The following is a 25,805-nucleotide window of genomic DNA, read 5'->3' as shown; positions in this document are numbered from 1 at the left end:
ACTACTGAATGGGCTGTCATAAACTATGGGTGTAAACCCGATCTCCCAATCTTCCTCAATGCGTTAAATGCACTTTAAAAAAAAATCTGCACTCTCTCTATAACTGTAACACTACATTCTGCATTTTGGTATTTTTCTCTTGTTGCACATGTGTAAAGCTTGATTGTACTCGTGTATATTTGACAAGACAGCAGGCAATTTTTTAAATGTATCTCAGTACATGTGACAATAATAAATCAACATAATCTGTATCAAAACTAACACCAATTTACAGTCCTTAGCTTGATGAGACATTTTGATTGATTCAATAAAAATGTAAAAAGCAATCTCTTCTAAAGATCCTAATATAACAGCATTTGGGAATTTAGTCTCTTTATGACTTATACAGAAATACTTTTCCAAGATTTTAAAGCTCAGAATTAAAAAGGAGAAATGTTGATGGCATTTTGGTTTGACTACCTACCCCTAAAATAAAAGTAATTTGAAAAAACAAAAATACTTCTTCAGATCAGAACAACATAAATCAAGATAAATTATAATTGCTACTTGCTAAATATCACTCATATCCCCTTTAATAAAACAAACAAATTTAGAAAGCTAGGCATGCGCAAATCTATCACATCTAAAATTCTGATGAAATTTCATAGAACTGACAAGATGTATGGGAAGATATTCTTGTCACAAAATTTGTTTACAAGTTATGGGATTACACTGTCACTATTGCATTCTAATGATATTTTAGTTTGTTTTCTGCTTTATTTCAAGCAAAATTTTATTGATGGACTTGCACATCTGAGGAACAAAAGTGTTCCATTATAACAAAGACAAATTTGATGATTAGAACAGACAAAATTATCTACAGTTGATTAAAAAGTCCCCTTTCATCACTTGACAAAGAACAAACAGCTCTGAGCACTCAACGATTTGGGAGCAAAGTCCAATGAGCCAGAATTTTACAAATATAATACACATAATACAAATTATCCTGTGAGTATCCTGTTACGAGTTCATAGCAAAAATATTAGAAACAAGGTTTTGCCAATTAAAACCTTAATTTGCCAATTAAAACCCTGGCCTGTGTTTACCCACTACCTGCCACACTTTGTCCTGCCCCTCCTGTCTTCCAGCTTTCTTCTCTTCCCCTCCTCCCCTTACAATCAGTCTAAAGACAAATTTTGAACCATACTGTACAACTCTAACCACAACCCTTCCTCAGCGTAGAACAACTATGGATTTTCATTTAAAAGCAGTTGCACTCCGTTTTTCCGCATACACGTTTATGGCTTGGTTACCAGGTATAACTGATAATTTATTGCATTATTGGTTATGTATATTTATCAATTGTGTTGTGGAATAAAGCAACAGCAGAAAATTTAGTTGTTCCTTTTCAGGCATATATGCCAATTCAATACTCTCCACTATTAACTCATGCTACATTTCAAATTGAATGCTAATTGTAGACTTGAAAGTACAAGGTCTGAGTTAATCTGCAATGGCTGAAGTTATGAATTGTTTGGGAGCTTAGGCTGAAGAGACACAAGGAGATCATTTTTTTCTAAGAGGACAATGGGCACACCATTCTGACATAGTCTGAATTTGTACTACATTCACAGTTAATAAGGAAGTATCAAATTTGGCAAATTCAAAAAAAAGACTTAAAAATTTGGAATACACACTACATTGCATTGGTTTGCATTGCACTACATTACACTGCCAATAATTGACAATAAAAACTAGTTTAATCACTGGAAATGGTTATGCTAAAGCAGGGTTGGTAAACATACACATTGGTGACTTTACTTACCATTCTATTCCAACATAGAATCTCAGCTCTGACAATATTCTCAGCGTGTTGTTCTCTTTTGGAGAACCTATTATGAAATACTAGTTCACATAGGCACTCTTATAAAAACATTTTAACACAAACATTGATCTATATTTGAACAAGTCTATGTGAAACAAAGTTCAAGGACTTATTTTAGAGAAAGAACACAGGAAATAGCAGAGTAGGTTGTTTGCTATCTCCCCCACCATGCCTGCACTGCCATTCAAAATCTTTAATCTTGACATCAGCTTCCAGTACAAAACCCACATCACTTGATTCCCTCAATGTCTAAAAATCCAACAATCTTGCTATTAATATACCTTTGTGCTGAACCTTGACACCTTACTTAGGTACAGAATTCCAAAGATTCTATCCCCTGCACATGAAACAAAAATCAGTCCTAAACTGCCAAATGCTGATTTTCTAATTGTGTCCTGACCTGAACTTCTTAGTGAGAAGAAACATGCTTCTTGCAATTAAGTTAGCATTGGTTAGCACACGAACGTTTTTCACTGTACTAGGTACATACGACAATAAACTAAACATAACTCAAGCCTATCATGCTGTCTAAGAATATTGTACATTTCAACGAGATCTTCTCTCATTCTTTTACGAATACTTTAAACTTCATAGAATACTGTTCCGGTCCATGAATCTCACCATATTGGACAAGCCTATTATCCCTGGAACCAGTTTAATGAACCTTGGCTCACTCCCTCTAATGGCAATTATATTCTCCTGAGGAGAGGAATGTTTCCAAAACAAGCCATTGATTTCATAATCTCCATTTTCCACAATTTAAGATGACAAAATGAGTGTGACATGGCCATCTTTCCTGCAATCACGCAGTAGTATCTCGCTATAGTAGTGGTACTGTATATCTATAGAAAAGATATAATGGATGTAGGTCAATTTGCAATTTTAATTTTGCTCGTTGAAAATGTATTCCAAGAGATCTTTCTAATCTTAGAGTCTGCCTGCAAGCCTTCATATTAATTAAATACCCTGAATACATGGAGGTGATGCATCCTCTGTCACAATCATATTGAATTAAATGTAATCATACAAACTTAAATGAGTGAAATATGATTCCTAGCCCTGAATAATTTATACAGTGCTTAGGGCTTGTATGGAGCATTCTGTAAATATGTATTTAATTGCTAACTACAAGCCATAATCAAAATAAACTAGTTTAAGTGAAATTATTTGAAGTTTTCCCACAATGCATGTTACCTATTAATTATCAGATGTAAAAGATTACTCATTACACTGATACATTTCTGCATTTGTAATATTTTTTGTATCAAAACAAACATCATTTAGGATATGAGAAATTAATCATGTTAATTTCAAACAAAGTTCAACCTTTCCCCCTCCCACCCCCCAAAGTCTCTGCAGGTTGGAGCTTATTTGGAGATGGTGTTTAATAGCCTTTTTGTCCATTCCTGTCGATGAAGACAGAAATGTGGATCTTCGGTCTTCCTCTTCTAAATTCAACATTCAGTTCCTTGATTTTACAGATGTTGAGAGCAGGACTGTTTTTCTGGCACCATTCGGTCAGTCGAGCGATCTCCCTTCTCTACTATGACTCATCATCATCAGTAAATCGTCCAACATCAATGGTGTCATCAGCAAATTTGAAGATGGAGTTAAGAAATTGTAGAATTGTGCATGTACTGCCACGCAAATCAACCTCCCTGCCATCGACTCCATCTATATTTCATGCTGCCTCGGCAAGGCCACCAGCATAATCAGGGACCAGCAATACCCTGGTCAATCCCTCTTCTTGCCTCTCCCATCAGGCAAGAGGTTCAGAGGTTCATGACAATGCACATGTCCAGATTCAGCGACAGATTCTTCCCAGCAGCTATCAGGTAATTGAGTGGTCAGGATATTGCCAGGACTAGAGGGTGTGAGCGGTTGACTAGGGAGAGGTTGAGTAGGCTGGGTCTTATTCCATGGAGCGCAGGAGGATGAGGGGAGAGGTGTACAAAATTACAAGAGGAATAGATCGGGTAGATGCACAGAGTCTTTTGCCCAGAGATGGGAAAATCGAGGACCAGAGGACATAGGTTCAAGATGAAGGGGAAAGGATTTAATAAGAATCAAAGGGGTATCTTTTTCACACAAAAGGTGGTGGGTGCATGGAACAAGCTGCCAGAGGAGGTAGTTGAGGCTGGGACTATCGCATCATTTAAGAAACAATTAGAGAGGTACATGGATAGGACAGGTTTGGAGGGATATGGACCAGGAGCAGGTAAGTAGGACTAGTGCAGCAGGGACATTGTTGGCTGGTGTGGGCGAGTTGGACCGAAGGGCCAGTTTCCACACTGTATCACTCAATGACTAAGTGTTGCTGCTAATTCTTACTGATTATGTTCTTTTGTTTAGGAAGTCAAGGATCCAGTTACAGCAGGATGCGTAGGATCCAGTTCTGTGAGCGTGGTAATCTCTATGCAGGGAATGATGGTGTTGAATGTTGAGCCGTAGTCTATGAACAATTGGTCCAGTTCAGAGTGGAGAGCCAGCATGATTAAATGTGCAAACCCTGCCATAGCTGCCAAACGTCTGCCTCATCCTCCAGTTTAGAACCTTCAAGCCTTTTTGATGGCCTTATCAAAGTCGTGTCTGGACTTTTTTTTTATGAATCTGTGTCACCAGACTTGAATACTCGAGATCTGGCTCTCAGAAGAATTAGGATCTCTTTGTTCATCCAAGGTATCTGGCTGAAACTTGGATGGTTTCTGTAGAAACGTACTCCTCCACATATTTCTTTATGAAGCGGTAACAACTGTGGTGTATTCATTCAGGTCCATTGCCCATGGATGTAACAATTTGATTAGTACCATTTTGTTGGAAGTTTTCTGCGATACTCCCTTCCTTCTAGTTCTGGACTGTTACTTGCACCCTCGACAGTGAAGAAAGATGCTAAATACCCATTCAATTTTTCTGTCATCTCCTTTTGTTCCATTTTCGATTTTATAACCTCACTTTGTGGGATCAACGTTCTTTTCAAACTAGCTACAGAAATTCTTACATGCAGACCATTAAAATCCACACAATGCTCCCACAAACTTGACAGTACTTTGATATGCAATGACTCTACTCATGAGATAGGCAAGGACAGAAATATCACAGGAATATTGACAGCATTCACATTCTTCCAAATCACCCAACATCCAAAACATCCCAACTCCTCATAGCTAGTCCACCATGGACAAGATAGAAGTCGGCAGTGTGATGGAATACTCACCACTTGCAGGTTGAATAACACTCACTCCACTAGCAACGTAGAGTGGCAACAGTTTCTGCCATTTGCAGGATGCATTCTCGGAACTCACCGAGGCCTGTTAGACAGCAACTTTCCAACCCAGAATTTCTACCAACTAGAAGGACAAGGGCAGCAAAAGTGTGGTAACACCATTACCAAGCCATGCAACATGTTGACTTGGAAATATATTGCCATTCCTTCACCGTCACTGGGCCAAAACCCTGGAACTCTCTCACTAACATCTCTCACTAACCTCAAGCACGGCAGCGACTAAAGGCAGCTCTTCTTCACCTTTTCAGCAGTAACAATTAAATGTTGACTCGTGTGACATTCCCAATGTAATATCATTGTAGAATCACAAACACCACAAGATGACACTTTAAAAGAAATCTTTCTAAACCCTCACTGTTTATGTTTTTGATTGGATTTATCTCATACTCTAATTTTTCTTTCTTTAATTTTTCAGTAATTAGTGTTTGAGTTTATTGGTGCAGTGAAAAGCTTGCTACCAGTCAGCGGAAAGACAATATAGGATTACAATCGAGGCATCCACAGTGTATAGATCAATGATAGAGAACAGCATCAATAATGTTTAGTGCTAATCTTCTGACCTGCCACACATCTTTGTGGGATACCTCCTTAAACTTGATAGTGCATACAACCTTTTAACATAACAACTGACGATGGTTTCTCTCCAGGTACTTTTGTTGTTCCTGCTTAAATTAATATATTTTCTTCATTGAAAAAAAATCTGCCAAGATGTCTTCCACTGCTGAACCAAAAGTAGATTTGGCACTTCACTCTTGTTTCATACCTGCATAATTGCACCAATAATTCAAGATTTGTTTTCAATCCATCTCACTCCCTCAAGCTGAAAGTAATATTCATTCATATTATGATTGCTGCCTTCACCACAATATAATTAATACTCCAATATAATTAATACTCCCTATTTTGTTGCACAATTCCATGTCTGGTGTGGTCTGCTCCCTTGTTGGTTCCAGAATGCGTTGTTCAATGAAGAGTAGCCAAAAAAATAAATAAATAAACAGGCATGTACACCACACCCACAATACTTCCAGCTGTTATTATCATATCTCCACCCAAAACTCTGCTACATTCTGGACTTCATGTCCTTTCAAAATGTTTACACCCTTTAAATCCCAATCTAGGTAAGCTGCAATCACATCTTTGTAATAGCTATCAGATCATAACTATTTGCATTCGCAGTTTTATGTTTAAGTTCAAATTCTATGTGCAATCAGACAGAACACCAAGTTTTGAAATCAATTTTGTAACCAGGTTTCAAGGGTCTTTTATTGTCACATGTACCAATTACTGAACAGTGATATGCGAATTACCATACAGCCATACAAAAAAGAAGAGAAAAAAACAATACACACAACTACATAAAAGTTAACATAAACATCCACCACAGTGGATTCCCCACATTCCTCATTGTGATGGAAGGCAAAAAATGTCCAAGCTTCTTCATCTTTATTCTCCTGCGGTCAGGGCAGTCGAACCATCCGTCGGGGCGGTCAAAGCTCCCACGTCGGGGCGGTTGAAGCTCCCGTGTTGGGGCAGTCGAAACTCCTGTGGCTTAGAGTTCCCGAAGTCGGTCTCTGACCAAAGACCGCAAGCTCCGTGATGTTAAGTTCACAAGCACTTGGAGTTGGAGTTCCGAGGTCAATCCCTGGCAAATGGATCACGGGCTCCGTGATGTTAAAGTCCCGTAGATTCCCCGCGGTAGAGGTCTCAAAGGTCGGTCTCCAGCAAAGGCTTCTAACTCCTCGATGTTAGGCCACAGTGCGGACGAAACACACCTAGTGCCCCACTTTGTCTCCATTCCTCCTTCCTCTTTCTCACTTCTTCACCCTCTCCTTTCCCTCTGGCTGGAATCCCTGGCTTTATACGGAATAGGCTAACGAGGTTCAGGTGAGCCAATCTGATGTCAGCTAATTGGACCCTGCTGTTAGCACTGATACTGAGGATTGGCATCTCCTGGCCTGTTAGCTAGCAACAGGGTTCAGAGCAGCAGAGGGAAGCACTGTCACATTGAGTAACATTTCGTAATGTTTCAAAAACCCACATCTTCAACTTCCATTTCAACAAAGTTCTTAAATGTGCTATTGCCTTCCATATCTACATCTTTCCATAAATTTCCCTATATAAAGATCTCCAATTAGGATTCTCCCACCTTAAGTATGAAACTAACCATTTACCATCCTCGAAAGATCAACTCACAAATATTTTTTGTAAATTACGCATTCTCAAGACACTGCAGACCAGTAAGTTTTACATCAATGAAAGGGAAACTTTTAAAGAAAATTATGAGACAGGTTGATGTACATTTGGAAAGGCAACTGATAAGGGATAGTTAACATGGTTTTGTGCAGGAGAATTCTCAGTAATTTGAGGTGGTAACAAAGGAGATTGACAAAGGCAGGGTGGTAGATGTTGTGAAATGTCCATGTGGATAAAGTGCCATATAGTAGGCTAGTCCAGAGGGTTAAGCCACATGGGATCCAAAGCCAATTTGCATTCAGTGCTCACGATGTGGCTCCTCTACTTCGGCAAAACAAAGCAAGCACTGTATTACCATTTTGTAGACCACCTGCATTCTATCTGTAACAGCTGTCGTGAGCTTCCACGTATGTCATTTCAACTTTTCATCCCACAAAGATCCATCTGATCTCCACTGATATGGTGAGGCCATATGCAAACTAGAACACTTCATTCAGCATGGGAAACGATCAACCCAAATGGTATGAACAGCAATGAAAAAGGTCAGAGATGAAAAGACAACAAAAGGTTAGTTTATCACCCAACAATGAAGTGATTAATCCGATCTCAAAAGTCAAACGTGTCAAGTGTTTTCTTGTCGTATGTCCTGAAATGGAACAAAATTCTTACTTGCAACAGCACAACAGATATGTAAATATCGTACTCAGTAGATATCATAATAAACAACAAAAACAAGTTTTATATATTAACAAAGACAAAGTACAGAGCAAAGACAAAATCAAAGCCCCAAGTCCCCAGTGCAAACAAGGCTGCTTGTAGTTCGGGATACAGTTGGAGTGCGTAGTTTTCAAGAGCCTGACGGTTGTTGGGAATAAGCTGAATCTGGTCCTGGACGTTAGTTTTCAAACTCCTGTACTCTCTTCCCGATGGCAGGTGTGAAATGAGAGCGTGGCCAGGGTGCTGCGAGTCCTTGATGATGCTGTTGTCTGCCCTTTTGAGGCAATGCCTCCTGCAGATTCTTTTATGGTGGGAAGTCAGTACCAGTGATGGACTAGGCAGTGTTCACGTTTTGTAATATCCCTTGTTCCTGGGCATTGGAGTTGCCGAGACAGGCAGTGATGCAACCAGTCAACATGCTCTCCACTGTACATCCATAGAAGTTCAATAGTGTTTTCAGTGACATATCAAATCTCTGCAATCTTCTAATGAAGTTGGGGCGTTGATGGGCTTTCTTTATGACTCATCAGTGTGCTGGGTCCAGGACAGATCTTCAGAGATATGTACGGCCAGGAATTTGAATTATTGATTCTCTCCAACACCAACCCAGCGATGAAGATGGATTTGTGGATCCTTGGCCTTTCTCTTCTAAAGTCAACAAATAATTCTGTGATGTTAAGAGCAAGATTGATGTTCTGGCACCAGTCAGGCGGTCGATCTCTCTGCTATACTCTGACTTATCATTATCTGTAATTTTTCCCAACGATAGTGGTGTTGTCTATAAATTTAAAGATGGAGTTGGAACTGTAAACGGCTACAATCAAGGGTAAACAGCGAGTAGAGCAGGGGGCTGAGCACACAGTCTTGAGGTGTATGTTAACCAACACCGTCTCTTCACCAACCCCCCTTCCCAGTGGCCCAGCTGAATGTGCACCTACTTCTCCCACTATCTCAACCCCCCCACCCATCCCATCTGTCACCTTCCACCCATATTCCTTCCTCTGGCTTCACATTTTGCACCTCTGTTCTCCTTATCTCACAGCCTTTTGTCTTTTCATTTCTAGCCTTTGTCGACCTTTCTACCCCTCACCTCTATCTGCAATCACTTGCCTGGCTGTGTATTGCTCCCACCTCTCTTCCATCTTTCTCTCCTCCACCTACTACAGTCATTCTGAAGAAGGGTCCTGACTCAAAACATCACTGATCTATGTCCTTCAGATATGCTGCTTGATCCAAAGAGTCATTGCAGCACTTTGTGTATTAGTTTCTACAATGGCTGCTTCCAACTTGGATCTTGTCTTAGCAAGAAATTAAGCTACTGCCATTTATTTTGGATAATAGATTCTAGTCAAAATTTATCTCTGAACCTAGATCATTAAAACCAGCTTAATTGCTCTTCATGACGTTGCTGTTTATAACATATATATCAACAACACTCAGATTTATGGTGATTACACTATAAAAGTACTAAATGGATCATAAAGTGCCTTGGGATGATTGGCGCAAGTGCATTTTATTTTGTTATCTCATTGTTACCCTATTTCATTTCTCCACGGAATTAAACTTAGTTTGTTCATACTTGGTGTCATTTTAATCTTTACAAACACATCTACATACGAGCATCCTGAACAACATTGACAGATGAACCATAACAGGTCTAGTTCACCACAGAGCTTTGACGACACATTACTCAACTGCTTATTCATCTTTGATTCTAACTAATTCCAGAGAAAACTAGAATCTCAATGTTTGGTCCTTCCTGAATTTCACCTTCCAGACCATTCATAACCTTAGTGAGTAGATCTAACTCGAATCCAAGCTTTCACATAAGTTATTTGTTGCCGTGTTTAGTGCTGTGCAGTGTTCAAGAGCTTGATAGTTTGGAAGAAGCTGTTCTTGGTGGTCACGGTTTTCAGGCTCCTTCTCGATAATAGAAACAAAGAGCATGGCTGGGATGATGCAAGTTTTTGATGATTTTGGCTGCCATTTTCAGGCAGCACTTCCTATAGAACCCTTCAACAGTGGGGATGTCAGTAACTGTTATGGACTGAGAAGTTCTGTCACGCTCTGCAATCTCCTTTGCTCCAAAGCATTTAAGGTGCTGAACCAGGCCATGTGCAACCAGTGTACTCTCTACCATACACCTATAGAAGTTCAACAGAGTATTCATTGACATACTGAATCTCCTTAAACTGCTAAAGGGAGTAGGGGTGTTGACAAAAATCACAAAAAAAAGCTCAATCTGCTGGGCTAAGGAACAGATCTTCAACATATGCAAGCCCAGGAACTTGAAGCTGTTGACTATGCATCATATTCTCAATGAAGGCAGGTTTGCATATCCACAGCTTGCTGTGTCTCCTTGCCTCATTGTCCCCAACTCGTATTCACCCAACTCACAGCTAACATTAGCCTGTTTCTTTTATCATTGTTACTTTTTTGCATATTTTTCATCCAATTGTTGCCAATTTGTACTGATTGTGGTCCGCCCATGAGGAAGTACAGGATCCTGTAACATAGAAATAACTAGTTCTCGAGGTTTATGATAAATTTATAAGAAAATAACTGCAGATGCTGGTACAAATCGAAGGTATTTATTCACAAAATGCTGGAGTAACTCAGCAGGTCAGGCAGCATCTCGGGAGAGAAGGAATGGGTGACGTTTCGGGTCAAGACCCTTCTTCAGACTGACGTCAGGGGGGCGGGACAAAGGAAGGATATAGGTGGAGACAGGAAGATAGAGGGAGATCTGGGAAGGAGGAGGGGACGGGAGGGACAGAGGAACTATCTAAAGTTGGAGAAGTCGATGTTCATACCACTGGGATGCAAACTGCCCTGGCGAAATATGAGGTGCTGTTCCTCCAATTTCCGGTGGGCCTCACTATGGCACTGGAGGAGGCCCATGACAGAAAGGTCAGACTGGGAATGGGAGGGGGAGTTGAAGTGCTCGGCCACCGGGAGATCAGTTTGGTCAATGCGGACCGAGCGCAGGTGTTCAGCGAAGCGATCGCCGAGCCTGCGCTTGGTTTCGCCGATGTAAATAAGTTGACATCTAGAACCTTTGTCTCACCTGGAAAGACTGTTTGGGTCCTTGGATGGAGTTGCGGGGGGAGGTAAAGGGACAGGTGTTGCATCTCGTGGGGAAAGTGCCCGAAAGGGCCTTTATGATAAATTTGTTGGGGATGATGCTGCTGAATGCCAAGCTGTAGTTAATGAACAACAGCCAGGCGTTCGTGTTGTTATTGTCCAAGTTGTCCAGTGCAGAGTGGAGCACCAGCAATGTCACATCCCTGATCTTAATTGTGATGGTCAGTGAATTGTAGTGTGTCCAAATTCTTATTAAGTGGCTGAAATGTATCATAACCAACCCCTCAAAGCACTTCACCACAACAGATGGCAGGGCCACCAGTTGGTAGTCATAGAACATGCCATCTTATTGATGCCCTTTTAAAGCAGGGGCGAATCTCAGATGTTAGTTATGAGAGGTTGAGGATGTCCACAAAAATTCCCGCCAAATGATTCTCACAGATATCCCCCCCCCCCCCCCACCACCAAAAAAAAATCCTGCCACAGCTGATGAACCTCTGTCTCATCTCCCACACAGAGCAAAATTGTCTGTTTCCCTTTCTAATGACCTTAGACATTGTATTTTGACTTCCTGTATGAATCTGCATCGCCAGACTTGAATGCCCAAGATCTGATTCTCAGTAGATTACAGATCTCCTAGTTCATCTAAAGCTAATGATTAGGGAATACTCGTATAGTCTCAAATTGAAGTAACAACTGTGGCAAATCCGTTCAGGTCTGTTGCCATGTCATTGAATGTCGCTGTGTGTACCAATCAACTGTAGAGTCGTTCCTCATCCCATCTTGACCAGGTCTGTTCAATCCTCACTGCTGCAGCTACAGTCTTCAGTTGCTGCCTGTATGCAGGAAAAAGGAACACAGCCAGTGGTCTGATTTTCCAAAGTGAGGGAAGAAATATATGCATCTTTGATGGTGGAATAGCAATGGTTGAGAATATTTGATTTGTTAGGGAGTGAGGGGAAAGCGCATCAGCTTTACTTGTAGGTTGTGCCAACGACCATATTTCTGACCACAATAAACTGTCCAGCTATAGGGGGATTGCACGGCAGGCAATGTCACAACTCCTGACCCGCACTGTTGCCTCGCAATGCCCCCAGGGGGACAAGCCGTGTACTGCAGGCAATCACTTACTAAGGCTTTCAATAACTTACATGACTCTTTGCTTAGTCTTTTTCTTCTATTTTGTGTTTTGAACGACTTCTGTTGTGGAACAATCGCCAGTCCTTATTTGAGAGGGTCTTGCAGTTGAACGTTGCGGCTGCACTTTGCTGCAGCTCGGCTTCACCCATCTGTGCATCTCCGGCTCCTTCCCGACACTCTGAGTGTCCCGACACCTCTCCCCTTCCCTGCGCTCCTCCAGGCTCGGTGCCCCTGCTCCGCACCTCGCTTCCTGTGGCTCTTCGGCCCCTTGCCGCTCCTGCTGGCCCTCCAGCCTTTCTCCCCGCTCGCCATCTCCGTCAGCCAGGCTCCGTTTCCACTTGGCCAGCGCTCAACACCTCGTGGCTGGGGCCGCCGAGCAAAGCCGTGCCCAGCTCCTCCGCCTCGGCTCCCAGCCCAGCTCTCACTGCTGCTCGGCCTCCGCAGCCCATCGGCCTTTCCCCGGTCTTCTTCCTCCTCCTCTTCGGGCTCGACACTCCATTCCTCCTCCTCTTCCACCGCCTCCTCCAAACCCGTTGACCACAGCTACCTGGGCCCTTCGCCCTCAGGTGGGTCGCCAACCTCATGCGCTCGCTGCTCTGCCCCTGCAGACCGTCCAGGCCCCTCGGCTCGGCTCGCTCAACCCCGTCCTTTCCTCCTCTTCTTCTTCTTCTTCTTCTTCTTCTTCTCCCCCCGCCGGCCGGTGGCCCCCTGCTTCTCGGCCTTGCTCTCCTGCCTCCCTTCCAGGCTGCGTTTCCCCTTCTCCTGCCATCTTCCCAGCTGCTTCTTGCATCCGTGGGCTTGGCAGCCCTTCTCCCGGTTCCTCTTCCACCGCCGGATCCTCCAGCTTCTTCCCCTTTTTTACAGCACAAAAAATTACCATTTTGCCTTTTTTCAAGGTAAGAACGTACGTGTTGCAGGTGTTACTAGTGTATGCCTAGAAGCTGCCATGTCCTCCAGATGGCTTGAGTGACTCCGTGCATCATGCCCTTTGACCTTATGTGCAATCCCCTTTACAGTCATGGGTATAGAGCGAGTGTTGGGGACTGAGCACACAGTCCTGCACATCCCTGTGCAGATGATTATTGAGGATTGTTGTTGTCAATTCGTACTGATTGTGACCTATTGATGAGGAAGTCAAGGATCCAGCTGCAAAGAGATGTGCAGAGACTCAGTTCTCCAAGCTCGATAACAGGTTTGGAGGGGATGTTGGTGTTGAATGACGAGCAGTAGTAGATGAACAACAGCCCAACGTATGTCAGGAGGTTGCATCTCTATTCATCTATTGTGGCGAAAAAGCAAATTGTAATGGGTCCAGTTTCATGCTAAGGTAGGAGTTGACATGAACCATAACCAACCTCTTAATGCACTTCATCACCACAGACCTTATTGCCACCAGTCGTTGTCATTGAGGCACATCACCGTACTCTTATTGGGCATTGGTATAATTGATGGCCTTTTAAAGCAGGTAGGAACGTCAGACCTCAGTAATGAGACGATGAAGAGTTCCACAAAAACGCCAGCCATTTGATCCGCACATAATTTGAGAACGTGACCAGGTACACTATCAGGTCCCAAAGTTGTGGGGCTGCAAGGAAATTAAGTCGGACTGTTGCGAGCTGACTCAATTGGCTGAATAACTTCTGCAACTTTGTCATCTTCAAACATAGTCAATGCTTCTGCTTTTATCTGTCTCCTTAAAAAAGTCTAAAATCTTTCAATTTGTCATTGATCACACAAGGGAATAGGTTCTGCTAAATGTTGCCAATGTCAGTGATTGCCAATCAATTAAATGGACAGCAGTCTACTTCTTGAAACCATCAATCCTACCAGCCAATTGACATGGCAATGTAACAGTTTGCTTCTGTTGTCCTAGTTAATGTTATAAATTTAACTTTGGTCAATTGAATTAGAAAAATGCAAACACGGCAAAAATCAACTGTAGATACAGAAAGTCTAAAACAAAACCCAGAATATTCCAGAAGCACTCACAAAATCAAGCATCATCAGGAGCTATAGAAAGAATTCATATCGAGTTGAACTCTTCAATAGACCTAGAATCGTGAAAAAATCATTTTAAGTTGCAGAGAGGGAAGGATGAGAACAGAGAAAATTATAACCACTTTGAAAGCCAGCAGTTGGAATCATTGCAGTTTGGGGTAGGGAAAATTATGCAAAAACCTTTGGGCACTATCATATCTGCAAATGAGTGTTTGGACCCAATGTTGAAGAGGATGGCAATCCTCCAACTCTGGCAGCCTCATCTTCCAACATTGCTCCCAAGGTTCAATCACAAAATGATCAAATGATCTGCACTATGTGATTTATCCAAGTGCAGTGCACCTTGAATCTCAATGTTTGGGCCTTCCTGAATTTCAACCACAGATTCCTTTGCTGAGACTCCGGCAAAATCTTATTTGTGAAGAATGATGCAAAGCATTCATTTAATTTATCACTTATGACCTCTGGCTGCAACAACTATGATTTTTTTACAGTTGCTGTTTGCTCCCCATTTCTCATTTCACGACCCTCTTCCTCACATGCTTACGAAACATTTTTGGATCATCTTTTATACTTCCCGTTGTTTTTTTCTCATACCTTTCTTGCCCCTTTTACTCCATCTTTGAATGTTCTGTAATCATCCTGCTTCTCACGTAATGGTAGTCGTCATATGCTCTTGCAGTCTGCTTCATTTCATTCTCTTCGTTATCCATGGACTTCTGCCTTTAATTTCCACATTCTTCTCCATCAGGGAGTAGAATTCCACATTCTTCTCCTTCAGAATGTATGTAGACTATAGCCAAAACATTGCCTTTGTCTCCCATTGTTTAAATTATTGTTTGCTCCATAAGATCCATTTCCAATTTAGAGGAGCAAGATTTTGTTCTCATCCTCATTAAAATGCTTCCTACTCAAATAGTGTTTTTTACTTTGCAGTGATTCATGAGCTTTGGCAAAAAATATCCTAAATCACAACTGGCAGCAAAACATGAATATTGCAATTCCATTTTTTACAATCAGCATTTTTTCTCCCAGCGGAACCTAACCAAAGTATCTCAACCAAATGTGATTATATATTTAATCCTAACCAATAAACAGCTGGTGGAAATAAAAGAAACAAAATCCAAAGTAAACAATCAACAGCACAATATGCATTAACATACAGCTTTTGATACCGACACAAGATGTCTTGATAAAGAGACTTGTCAGAGAAAGGAGATAATGCAAGCTTAGTATTGAGTAGATAAATCTTGTGGAGAAAACGACTTGCAACCATCTCATGAATTAAATACTTAATTTTGCAGCCTAGAAGATAGGCATACTAAGACTTCAGATCCAATGGATTCCACATACTAAGATGCTAATCACATCAACAAGGACCTTTTCATTAAGGGATAAGTAAGCAGCAAGTAATTATTAAGCACACAAAACCAATGTGTTAAAGATAGGCTAATTGCAAATTGTTCATTGTACTGCAAAGTGAATTAATAGAAACATGAATTAATAGAAACATGGCCTTTAAAATACAAACCTTAAAATGTGGTTTACTATTGAAGATGTGCTGAATACAGTTATATATCCAAGTTGAACACCAATTTTCCAGCACCCTCAGTTCCAGAGCCTTTCTGGATTATCTATTTTTTTGGGCCAAGAGGTCACATGATAATAAAATGACAATGCACCACTGGCCCGCTAATGACACACCTCATGTGTCTCTAAAGCACCGTGGAGTGCCAAAAGCTTAATACATTCACCCTTTAAAATGTAAACTGAATGTGATTGTAGACTTTAGGAGAGCTCCCCCTCCCCTCCTCCCACTTATCAACAAAACTAGTCACAACTGTGGAGTCATTTAAATTCCTCGGAATCATCATCTCCAGGGACTTTAAATGGGAAGCCTTAGTCAACAGAGGATGTACTTCCTGCAGCAGCTGAGGAAACACAACCTGCCACAGGCAATGATGGTCCAGTTTTAAACTACCATCATAGAGTCTGTCCTCACCTTCTCCATCATGGTCTGGCTCAGCCACCAAAAATGACGTCTGGAGTCTGCAGCATATTGTTCGATCAGCCGAGAATATTGTTGGCTGCAATGTTCCCCCCCATTGACGAACTGCACACTGCAAGGGCCAGGAAGCGAGCGGGTAAGATCATCTCTGACCCCTCTCACCCTGGCCACAGACTCTTTGAAGTACTTTCCTCTGGGAGGCGACTCTGAACTATCAAAGCCGCCACAGCGAGACATAAAAACAGCTTTTTTCTACTCAACAGCCAAAAGTCTGTAGCTTCTTTTTACTCTGGTACTTTATCTTCAAGTTTAAATTAAGTTTTATTTTTAATTGCCTGATGTATATCGTGTTTTTACCATGTATATCGTGATTTTACCATGCGCGAGCAAAGCACTGTCAAATTCCTTGTATGTATACATACTTGGCTAATAAATTTATTCTGACTTCTGAATGGATTGACCTGCCAACCCATCCCGGCCATTTAGAACCCGGCTTCCAATCCCACTCCCGACTCGCAAGGTGCACCAGTGCGCTCCTCTCACCTGTTACAGTTTCTTGTGGTCGGCAGTGGTTTTCATAGGTTCATCAGTGACAGCAGCAGAATTAGGCCATTTGACCTATCAAGTCTACTCCGCCGTTCAAACATCTCTGCTCTATCTCTCCTTCCAAACCCCATTCTCCTGCCTTCTTCCAATTATCCCCGACACCCGTACGAATCAAGAATCTATCTCTGCCTTAAAAATATCCATTGACTTTGCCTCCAGGGCCTTCTGCGTGATCACCGTCGCCTGCTTCTCCCTTTGCTCTGTCCAGTTAGCCACACCTGCCCACTGCCGCCCCTCCTTCTTCCGCAGAGTCACCACCATACTCCACCTTGGAAACGACAGCAAATGAGAGGGAAGGGTGCCTCATGGTAACCACACCTAGTTTTAAGTGAAACGACACAAAGTGCTGGAGTAACTCAGCCAACTGAATTAATCTGAAGGGTCCCGAAGTCACCCATATTCTCCAGAGATCCTGACCCACGGAATTACTCCAACACTGTGTCCTTTTGTCAAGGATGTCAACCATCATCTTCAGTCATTGGCAATATCAGACACTGCTCCCTCCGCTATGGAGCGTTTACAGTAAGCCCTGGTTATAATGGACCACAGTGGAGGGAGTGATGTCTGCAAGGATCCCTACCATGGGGCCATGCCCTCTTCTTACAGCAACCATCGAGCAGGAGGTTTATGCACCTGGAGTACACCAGCAGGTTCAGGAACAGCTACTTTCCTATAACCTTCAGGTTCGTGAACTGACCTGCACAACCCTAACTCTACCACGGCAAAGGAACACTACAGATTATATCTTGCACTACTGTGGAGTTATTTTTCTAAGTATGTTTAGCATTCATATTTTGTTTTTGCACTCTCTTGTTTTTGCAATGTCTATCTTTATTCTATCTTGCAGAAGTTGTGTTTAATTTATGATATGTATAATTTATGTGCTTCTGTGTTGTCTGAGCTGATGTTCCTGTGATTGACATTGTGCCAGTACCTCGCCATAAAGGTACACAACAATAAACGTAACTTGATTTCATTTGACCATTGCAGAGACCGAGCTCATGCAATTGTGGACACAACCACACTTAGCATATCGATGGCACTTTAATCACGCACTGGAAACAATTTTGCCCATATTCTTTCTCATAAAAGCATTCCTTCATCCCAATCTAAAGACATCCCTGCATTAGCCTCTCTGAACTTTGGCTCCCTTCCCCCCCAAAGCCTCCATTCCCCCTTCTACTCATCACCATTCCCATTTTGCACTTTGAGACCTCCATTCATCATACTTCCCACACTCTTCCACTCTCACCCTTTCCCCAGCTTTCAGCCAATTGCTCCATCCAGAGGTAGACTGTTACCACTCATCTTTTCAAAGCTGTTTTGATTGCCGTTCACCCTCCACCACCATTGTCCCACCCCACTGGAGCCAGCAGCCATGTTGTTCAAAGCCTGTCAATTAACCCAGAAGGCATGGACTCCTTCCAGCAGGATCTTCAGTTGCTTGTGTGCTTCCAAATCTAAGCAGATTGCAGTCTTGTTTTGTGCATCCCTTTGTGAGATTGTACAGCACATGTGGGAGATTGTATCTAGTGGGAGCCAGGGTATCGCACTCAGCACACCATCATCATTCATCACATACAATGTCCCTAAACTCAGGGAAGCTCTTGCTCTGTCACTCCTCAAGCTTATGTTGCTCTAAGTACACACATAACCAGAGACAGAGATACAGCGTGGAAACAAACCCTTCAGTCCGTGCTGACCAGCACTAGCACTATTCTACACACTCGGGGGAATTTACAATTTTACCAAAGCCAATTAACCTACAAACCTGTACGTGTTTGGAGAATGGGAGGAAACCGGAGCATCCAGAGAAAACCCTTGCGGTCACAGGGTGAATATACAAACTCCATACAGACAGCACCTATAGTCAGGATCGAACTCGGGTCTCTGGCGCTGTAAGGCAGCAACTCAACCGTTGCACGACTGCGCAGTCCTAAATATACAAATCTAAATAAACATAATGAAAATGCAATGATAAACTGATGTTTGGTTCAACTACATCCATCTTCTTATCTTTCAAGACAAAACTCTGACAATTGAACAAGTTATATGAACAAACAGGGGATATCTATATTTTAACAATGTACCTCATTTCCTTGTTACGAGTTCTCTTCCTGTGTTCACAAAAATAACACTCGTGCTGTAGACTAGTTAATATAGCTGGCAAACAAGGCTGTTACAACTTAAGCTGATTTTGCTTGGTTCGAGTACACAAGAGTCTGATTCTAAGAGGTCAAACAGCAAATCCACTTTACAGTCTTCTAGACAATAGGTGCAGGAGGAGGCCATTCGGCCCTTTGAGCCAGCACCGCCATTCAATGTGATCATGGCTGATCATTCTCAATCAGTACCCCCTTTCTCTTGGATCCATTGAAAATAACCGAAAATTGTAAGACATATTCCTCCACAGAGTCACTCATGTCAGTTAAGTAGGTCTCTGTGCCAAAAAGCTGACATGCTTGTGCCTAATCAGTCACTGATGCAGATGCTCACCTTGTTGTGAACGCCTAACTAATGTACAGCACTTACATACACGCAAATGTGACACTGGTGGGAAGGATTTGCAGGTTGCTGCCGGGGCTGCAGGCATTTTCTGCCAGGTGGGAACCCGGCTCACTGCAATATTCAAATGGTTGATTAAACCTTGGTTTAATCATGCATGGCTTTGGTTTTACTAAGTTTTTATCTAAATATTGCTAAATTGTCACCTTTCCAACTTGGAAAATATTTAGGTTACGAACAGTTCTCAGGAAAACAGAATCCTCTCATGGGGAAGAACTGCACATGATTAACTGCAAAATTTGGATTGGTGTCTTTCTACCAACAAAAACAACTACGAGTGCTGTTATTCACCAGTACTCATATTCATTACTGGAAATGTGAAGCATTCTCTCCAACTATATCAATTAAATTTTGCAAATAAAAGAAGGTTCAATTCATCAAAGGAGACAAAACTGAAATAATTTTTCTCACCCAATTGCGGACATTGTGTCGAGAAAGATCAGATAGTGCCAAAAACAATGGTGGACTTTCGACCATGAAAGTAAAACAAAAATCAAAAGAGGCACACATTAAGAAAGGCTCCAAGGAGATCCACAGACAAGCAGAACAGACTGAGACAGCAATGATTAATTTTATAAAATTAGAGGTGGAAAAAAATGGTCTTGACATTTTGGAGCAAGGGAGAAGATTAAAATGGACTCTTCAGAGCCTTCAGGAAGGAACAAGAGTTTATGAAATTAAGTGACACAAACAATTTTAACAAGCTCCGTTTATCGTTTATTTCAATATGAATGTTCATTATTCAGTCTTTGTGGTTTTAGCGAAGGTAAACACAGCATGTCGTGACTTGCTCTGCCGAGCAGTGTATCATGACACATTTAATACAGAAAAAGCGATAAGTTTCTCTGCTCCATGATATTTTATGCATATTGCTATAAAGTTCACATTTATTGCACTTCCCCTGACTAGAGATGATAAAAGTTTGTGACTGGCACAGAATTCTAAAGATAAGTTCTTCAATGGAGTCAATATCATTTGAAATGGCAATATTACTCTCACTACACCAATTAGTCATTCAGCCAACTGCAGATCTTCTGTTTGATCTGGTTACTGTATACACAGACAATGAACTAAGGAGTAAGGAAGGCAAATTCAATGCTAGCATTTATATCAAGAGGTCTGGAATACAAAAACAGAGATGTAATGCCGAGGCTCTATAAGGCACTGGTCAGGCCACATTTGAAGTACTGTGAGCAAATTTGGGCCACATATCTGAGGAAGCATGTGCTGGCTCTGGAGAGGGTCCAAAGGAGGTTTACAAGAATTATTCCAGAAATGAGTGGGTTAGCATACGATGAGGATTTGATAAGCACTGGACCTCTACTCGCTGAAGTTTAAAAGGTTGAGAGGGGACCTCATTGAAACTTACAGAATAATGAAAGATCGATAGAGTGGATGTGGAAAAGATGTTTCCACTGGTGGGAGATTCTAGGACCAGAGGTCATAGCCTCAGAATTAAAGGGCACTCTTTTAGAAAGGTTAGGAGGAACTTCTTTAGTCAGAGAGTAGTTAATCTGTGGAACTCATTGCCACATAGGGCGGTGGAGGCCGTCAGTGGATATTTTTAAGGCAGATAAACAAATTTTTGATTAGAATGGGTGCTAAGGGTTATGGGAAGAAGGCATAGATCAGCCAAGATTGAATGGCACAGTAGTCTCGATGGACTGAATGGCCTAATTCTACTCCAAAACCTGTGAACTTCAGCATAAAATTTTGCCCGTGACATAAATTCAACAATGAAATCTTTGGTATAAACTTTTTCTCGTAAAGTACAGATTTTTGAACTCAAACCTCAATTTATAAATATTGCTCCAGCCATATACAACTAACAATAACCAACTAAAACAGAATGGAACTCTCTAGTCAAACATCCTGACCCGACTGACTTGTGATTCTATTCCTCCGAGCACAAAACTTCCCAGGTTACACAAGAGTTTCAAGAATTGTCCCTAACCCTAAGTTTATACAAGTCAGAAATGTTGCCAGCTGTAATTGTAAAAGTTGTACAGGTAGATTATTTAGCTACAGATTAGTATTATCGTAGTTAATATTAGATCAGTTAGAATTAATATGGATCTGCAGTACAGATTTAATTTTATTGAAATAGATCAACATGAATATTAATCATGGCACAAAATTATCCCAATGTGCCATGATCTTTTCATAATATTCAAGAGACAGGTGCATGGATAGGATAGGTTTAGAGGGTTATGGACCAAACGTGGGCAGGTGGGACATGTTGGTTGGCATGGGCAAGTTGGGCCAAAGGGCCTGTTTTCACGCTGTCCGTCTCTGTGATCCAACTATGTTTGAAATTCTCGCTAAATATATTAATACTTTGAAATTCATCCCAGACAAACTTGGCGAAAATTCCAAAGGTTTATCATTTAAAACTTGTAATACTGAGCACACAAAGTTGTTAATGTCTGGGATTTTGATTACAATAGCTGTAATTATTTTCAAACACATTTCAAAGCGAGTACAGAAAAGTTACTTTATTTTGTGAAAAACTATGTTCTCACTCAGTTGATTCTTAACACTATTCGCAACAGAAATCACTTCAAAATGTGTGTAAATAAAGGTAGTTGACATAACATTTTTAGACTTTACCATCACTAGTTAACTCAGTTTACTTCAAGTCTCCAGTCTAATTAAAGATGATGTATTTAATGCTGTAGCATATTTTATAATGTACCATTAAAATGCTTTGTTAATACATGAAAATGAAGGACAATTCAGATGCAAAATGCACAGGACTGAGACGGAAGAGTGAAATGAAGATAAACTGAAAGAAACATGTAGAAGATGGCCACACAACAACAAAGAAATGTATTTTCAACTTTCTAACAACACAATGCCTCACTGGCAAATGTCATGCTGATTCACAGAGGGTACAAATTAAAAAAATATCAGTGCACCAGTGTTGTCTTTGGCTCTCTATGGAAAAGAGACATCACAGATTAAGACCTTACATCAGATACAAAGTTCTACTACCAAGTAGATTGCAATTTATTTTCCCTTCTCTACTCAAGGCAGGAACTCCCTGCAGCATGCACCTGAGCAACCACACACAGTGTCTCCAAATTCAGCAACAGCAAACAGCACCAACATTCTCTCTTAGGCAGAGATCCAGCACTATGATTACACACAGTCTGCTCCCATGGGTGGGCCCCTTCAAGTGTGCGCCAACTGCAGACTACCAAAGCACACACTTTATTCAGAGTTCTGTTACGGCCGGAGATTCCCAGATGGAAGAGGAAATTGTTCTCAAAATGTCACCACCAGCCCCCTCTCCCTTTCAGGAATCCCTGGCTCATAATCACTCAGAACAGATGAGGTGTACACAGACACTGATGAGTCCCTTCTGCTGGAAGCCCACAGAAGATTCAAGCAGGATCCCATCAGTTTTATCCCCGCACAGACGGTGGCGAGTGCCACGGTGGTGGAAGGAGATAAGATAGTAGTGTTTGTGGTAGAGAGAGTTCGAAGAAGGGTCTCGACCCGAAACGTCACCCATTCCTTCTCTCCAGAGATGCTGCCTATCCCACTCAGTAACTCCAGCATTTTGTGTCTCTATACACACACAGTGTGTCAGAGTGTGCGTGTGTTCGAGTGTAAGTATGCATGTATTACAGAGTGTGTTTGCAGGAAACCCCTCTTGCAGGAGCGCTCTATTGTTGCCGTGCGCGGCAGGTTTGTATCACGGGCAGGAGGGCGCGAGGACCCGGCAGTTGGGCGCGCGCTGCCCGGGGGCTGAGGGCTTCGCACGGCAGCAGCGGGAGAAGGAGGAAACGATGCAGGCAAGGCCACTCACCCATCGGTTGATCGCGTTGCGGAACATGTCGCGCCTTCCTTCCCTCCTCTCCCTCTTCCTCAGCCGCTGGGATCCGTCGGCGTGGCGGCTTCTCTCACAAACAGTCGGCGCGCCAGCATTTCCGCGGCCCGCCTTGGCTTCCACCCGCCTCCAAGGGTTTTTTTTTTGATCAGCTCTTCAGCTGTAACCCGGCCCACTGTCACCGCAGCTCCTCCCCGGGCCGCCTTCCCCTCAGGCAGCGGCGGCGCCTGCTCCGTGTGCGGGGAGACGAGGGACGCCGCCGCCCACAACTACCTTCCTCATTCCGACAACGACCGCACCATTGCGCGGACCCCACTGGAAAATGTAGTCCTGGTCTTCTGGGAAATGTAGGGCGGTCACCGCCTGGCTCCAACAAAAGCCCGTGCCACTGCGCAGACTCGGCCGGTCCCCGCGCGAGACCTCCTGGGAAATGTAGTCATAACACGTTTATTCAACGTCCAGACATCCTTTTATTCACAAAATGCTGGAGTAACTCAGCAGGTCAGGCAGCATCTCGGGAGAGAAGGAATGGGTGGCGTTTCGGGTCGAGACCCTTCTCCAGACATCCTTTTTGTCTGTTCAGATCTGTTGGACTGTGCGCGGTGCTGCTTGGAAAGTGTATACCCACTCCCTCTCTGGGAAGTGTAGACCCATGCCCTCTCTGGGAAGTGTAGTCTCATGCCCACTGGGAAGTGTAGTCCCTCGCCCACTGGGAAGTGTAGACCCATGCTCTCTCTGGGAAGTGTAGACCCATGCCCTCTCTGGGAAGTGTAGTCTCATGCTCACTGGGAAGTGTAGACCATGCCCTCTCTGGGAAGTGTAGTTTCATGCCCACTGGGAAGTGTAGACCCATGCCCTCCCTGGGAAGTGTAGTCTCATGCCCACTGGGAAGTCGGGCTGCAGCTCCCCGGACACTGGGCGCTGTAGCAACAGCAGCTGCCGCCCCCCGGCCACACAACCATCACTACACCGTGCATGCAGCTCGCTGGCACACCAGCCTTCCTGGTATATTGGAAAGAGGAGCACAGCAACCATGCCAGAAATAAACATGGACAACCTGGTTGCAAAACAGGTCAAGCTCTTGGCTGAATTGTGCATCCTGATAGATGAGAATGATGTAAAAACCGGAGCAGACACAAAGAGAAATTGTCATCTTAATGAAAACATTAATAAAGAGCCTTCAGTGTTTTTATCTTCAACAATGAGGGGAAGCTTTTGCTGCAACAGAGGTCTGATGCAAAGATCACTTTCCCAGGTTGCTTTACAAACACTTGCTGCAGTCATCCTCTTAGCACTGCAGCAGAAATGGAAGAGAAGGACGCGCTTGGTGTAAGACGAGCAGCCCAGCGCAGATTAAAAGAGGAGTTTGGCATCCCTATGCAACAGGTCCCTTTAGAAGAGATGAATTACTTGACCCGCATTCACTACAAGGCTCAGTCTGATGGGATCTGGGGAGAACATGAAATTGACTACATAAATATTATGCAGAAGGATGTAACGTTGCAACCGGACCCTAATGAGATCAAAAGTCATTGCTACGTGACAAAAGAGGAATTGAAGGACCTGTTAGAAAAAGCAGAAAACAAGGAAGTGAAAATCACACCATGGTTCAAACTTATTGCTGAGAAGTTTCTCTATACATGGTGGGACAGTCTGCATAACCTGAAGCAGTTCGTAAATCATGAGGAAATCCACCGAATGTAAAATGCATTTTACTTTCTATTAAATTGTCTTGCAAAGAGAGTTGCTAATCAAAGTGTAGAGTTGCGAATCTTTGTTTAAAAAATAAAAAATAAAAAAAAATAAAAAATGCCCACTAGGAAGTGTAGACCCATGCCCTCTCTGGGAAGTGTAGTCTCATGCCCACTGGGAAGTGTAGACCTATGCCCACTCTGGGAAGTGTGGGCCTATGCCAACTCTGGGAAGTGTAGACCCATGCCCTCTTTGGGAAGTGTAGACCCATGCCCTCTCCGGGAAATTTAGACGCATGTCCTCTCTGGGAAGTGTACTCATGCCCACTGGGAAGTGTAGACCCATGCCCACTCTGGGAAGTGTAGTCCTCTGCCAACTCTGGGAAGTGTCGTCCCATGCTCAGTCTGGGAAGTGTAGACCCATGCCCATAAAAACATAGAAAATAGGTGCAGGAGGAGGCCATTGGCCCTTCGAGCCAGCACCACCATTAATTGTGATCATGGCTGATCATCCATAATCAGTAGCCTGCCTTCTCCCCATATCCCTTAAATTCAACCAGTGAATTGGCCTCCACTGCCTTCTGTGGCAGAGAGTGCCACAAATTCACAACTCTCTGGGTGAAAAAGTTTCTTCTCACCTCAGTTTTAAATGGCCTCCCCTTTATTCTTAGACTGTGCCCCCTGGTTCTGGACTCCCCCAACATTGGGAACATTTTCCCTGCATCTAGCTTGTCACGTCCTTTTATAAATTTATACGTCTCTATAAGATCCCCTCTCATCCTTCTAAACTCCAGTGAATACAAGCCCAGTCTTTCCAA

The 25,805-nt window shown here is 42.7% G+C and overlaps 1 protein-coding gene and 1 pseudogene across 8 annotated transcripts in view; one reads left to right on the top strand and one right to left on the bottom strand.

Moving 5' to 3' along the window:
• Positions 1–23,673, bottom strand: part of atp11c (ATPase phospholipid transporting 11C (ATP11C blood group)) — a 92,844-nt gene extending 69,171 nt beyond the window's left edge. For 7 of the 8 annotated variants that reach the window (XR_013548149.1, XR_013548150.1, XM_078412214.1 and 4 more), the window contains exon 1: positions 23,276–23,673. Coding sequence is in view for 6 of the 8 variants with exons in the window: in XM_078412214.1 (XP_078268340.1) it covers positions 23,276–23,302 (27 nt within the window). In the remaining 2 variants the exon portion in view is untranslated. Of the gene's footprint in view, positions 1–1,804; positions 1,887–23,275 lie in introns of those variants that run through there. The other variant, XM_078412217.1, reaches the window with a different exon arrangement.
• A 576-nt stretch (positions 23,674–24,249) lies between these two features.
• Positions 24,250–25,000, top strand: LOC144600352 (isopentenyl-diphosphate Delta-isomerase 1 pseudogene; annotated as a pseudogene).
• Positions 25,001–25,805: the final 805 nt, after the last annotated feature.

The sequence above is a fragment of the Rhinoraja longicauda genome, chromosome 15, assembly GCF_053455715.1.
Source record: "Rhinoraja longicauda isolate Sanriku21f chromosome 15, sRhiLon1.1, whole genome shotgun sequence".
NCBI classification, from domain to species: Eukaryota; Metazoa; Chordata; class Chondrichthyes; order Rajiformes; family Arhynchobatidae; genus Rhinoraja; species Rhinoraja longicauda.
Note: the sequence above shows the minus strand (reverse complement) of the source record. Positions and strands in the feature narration are given on the sequence as shown.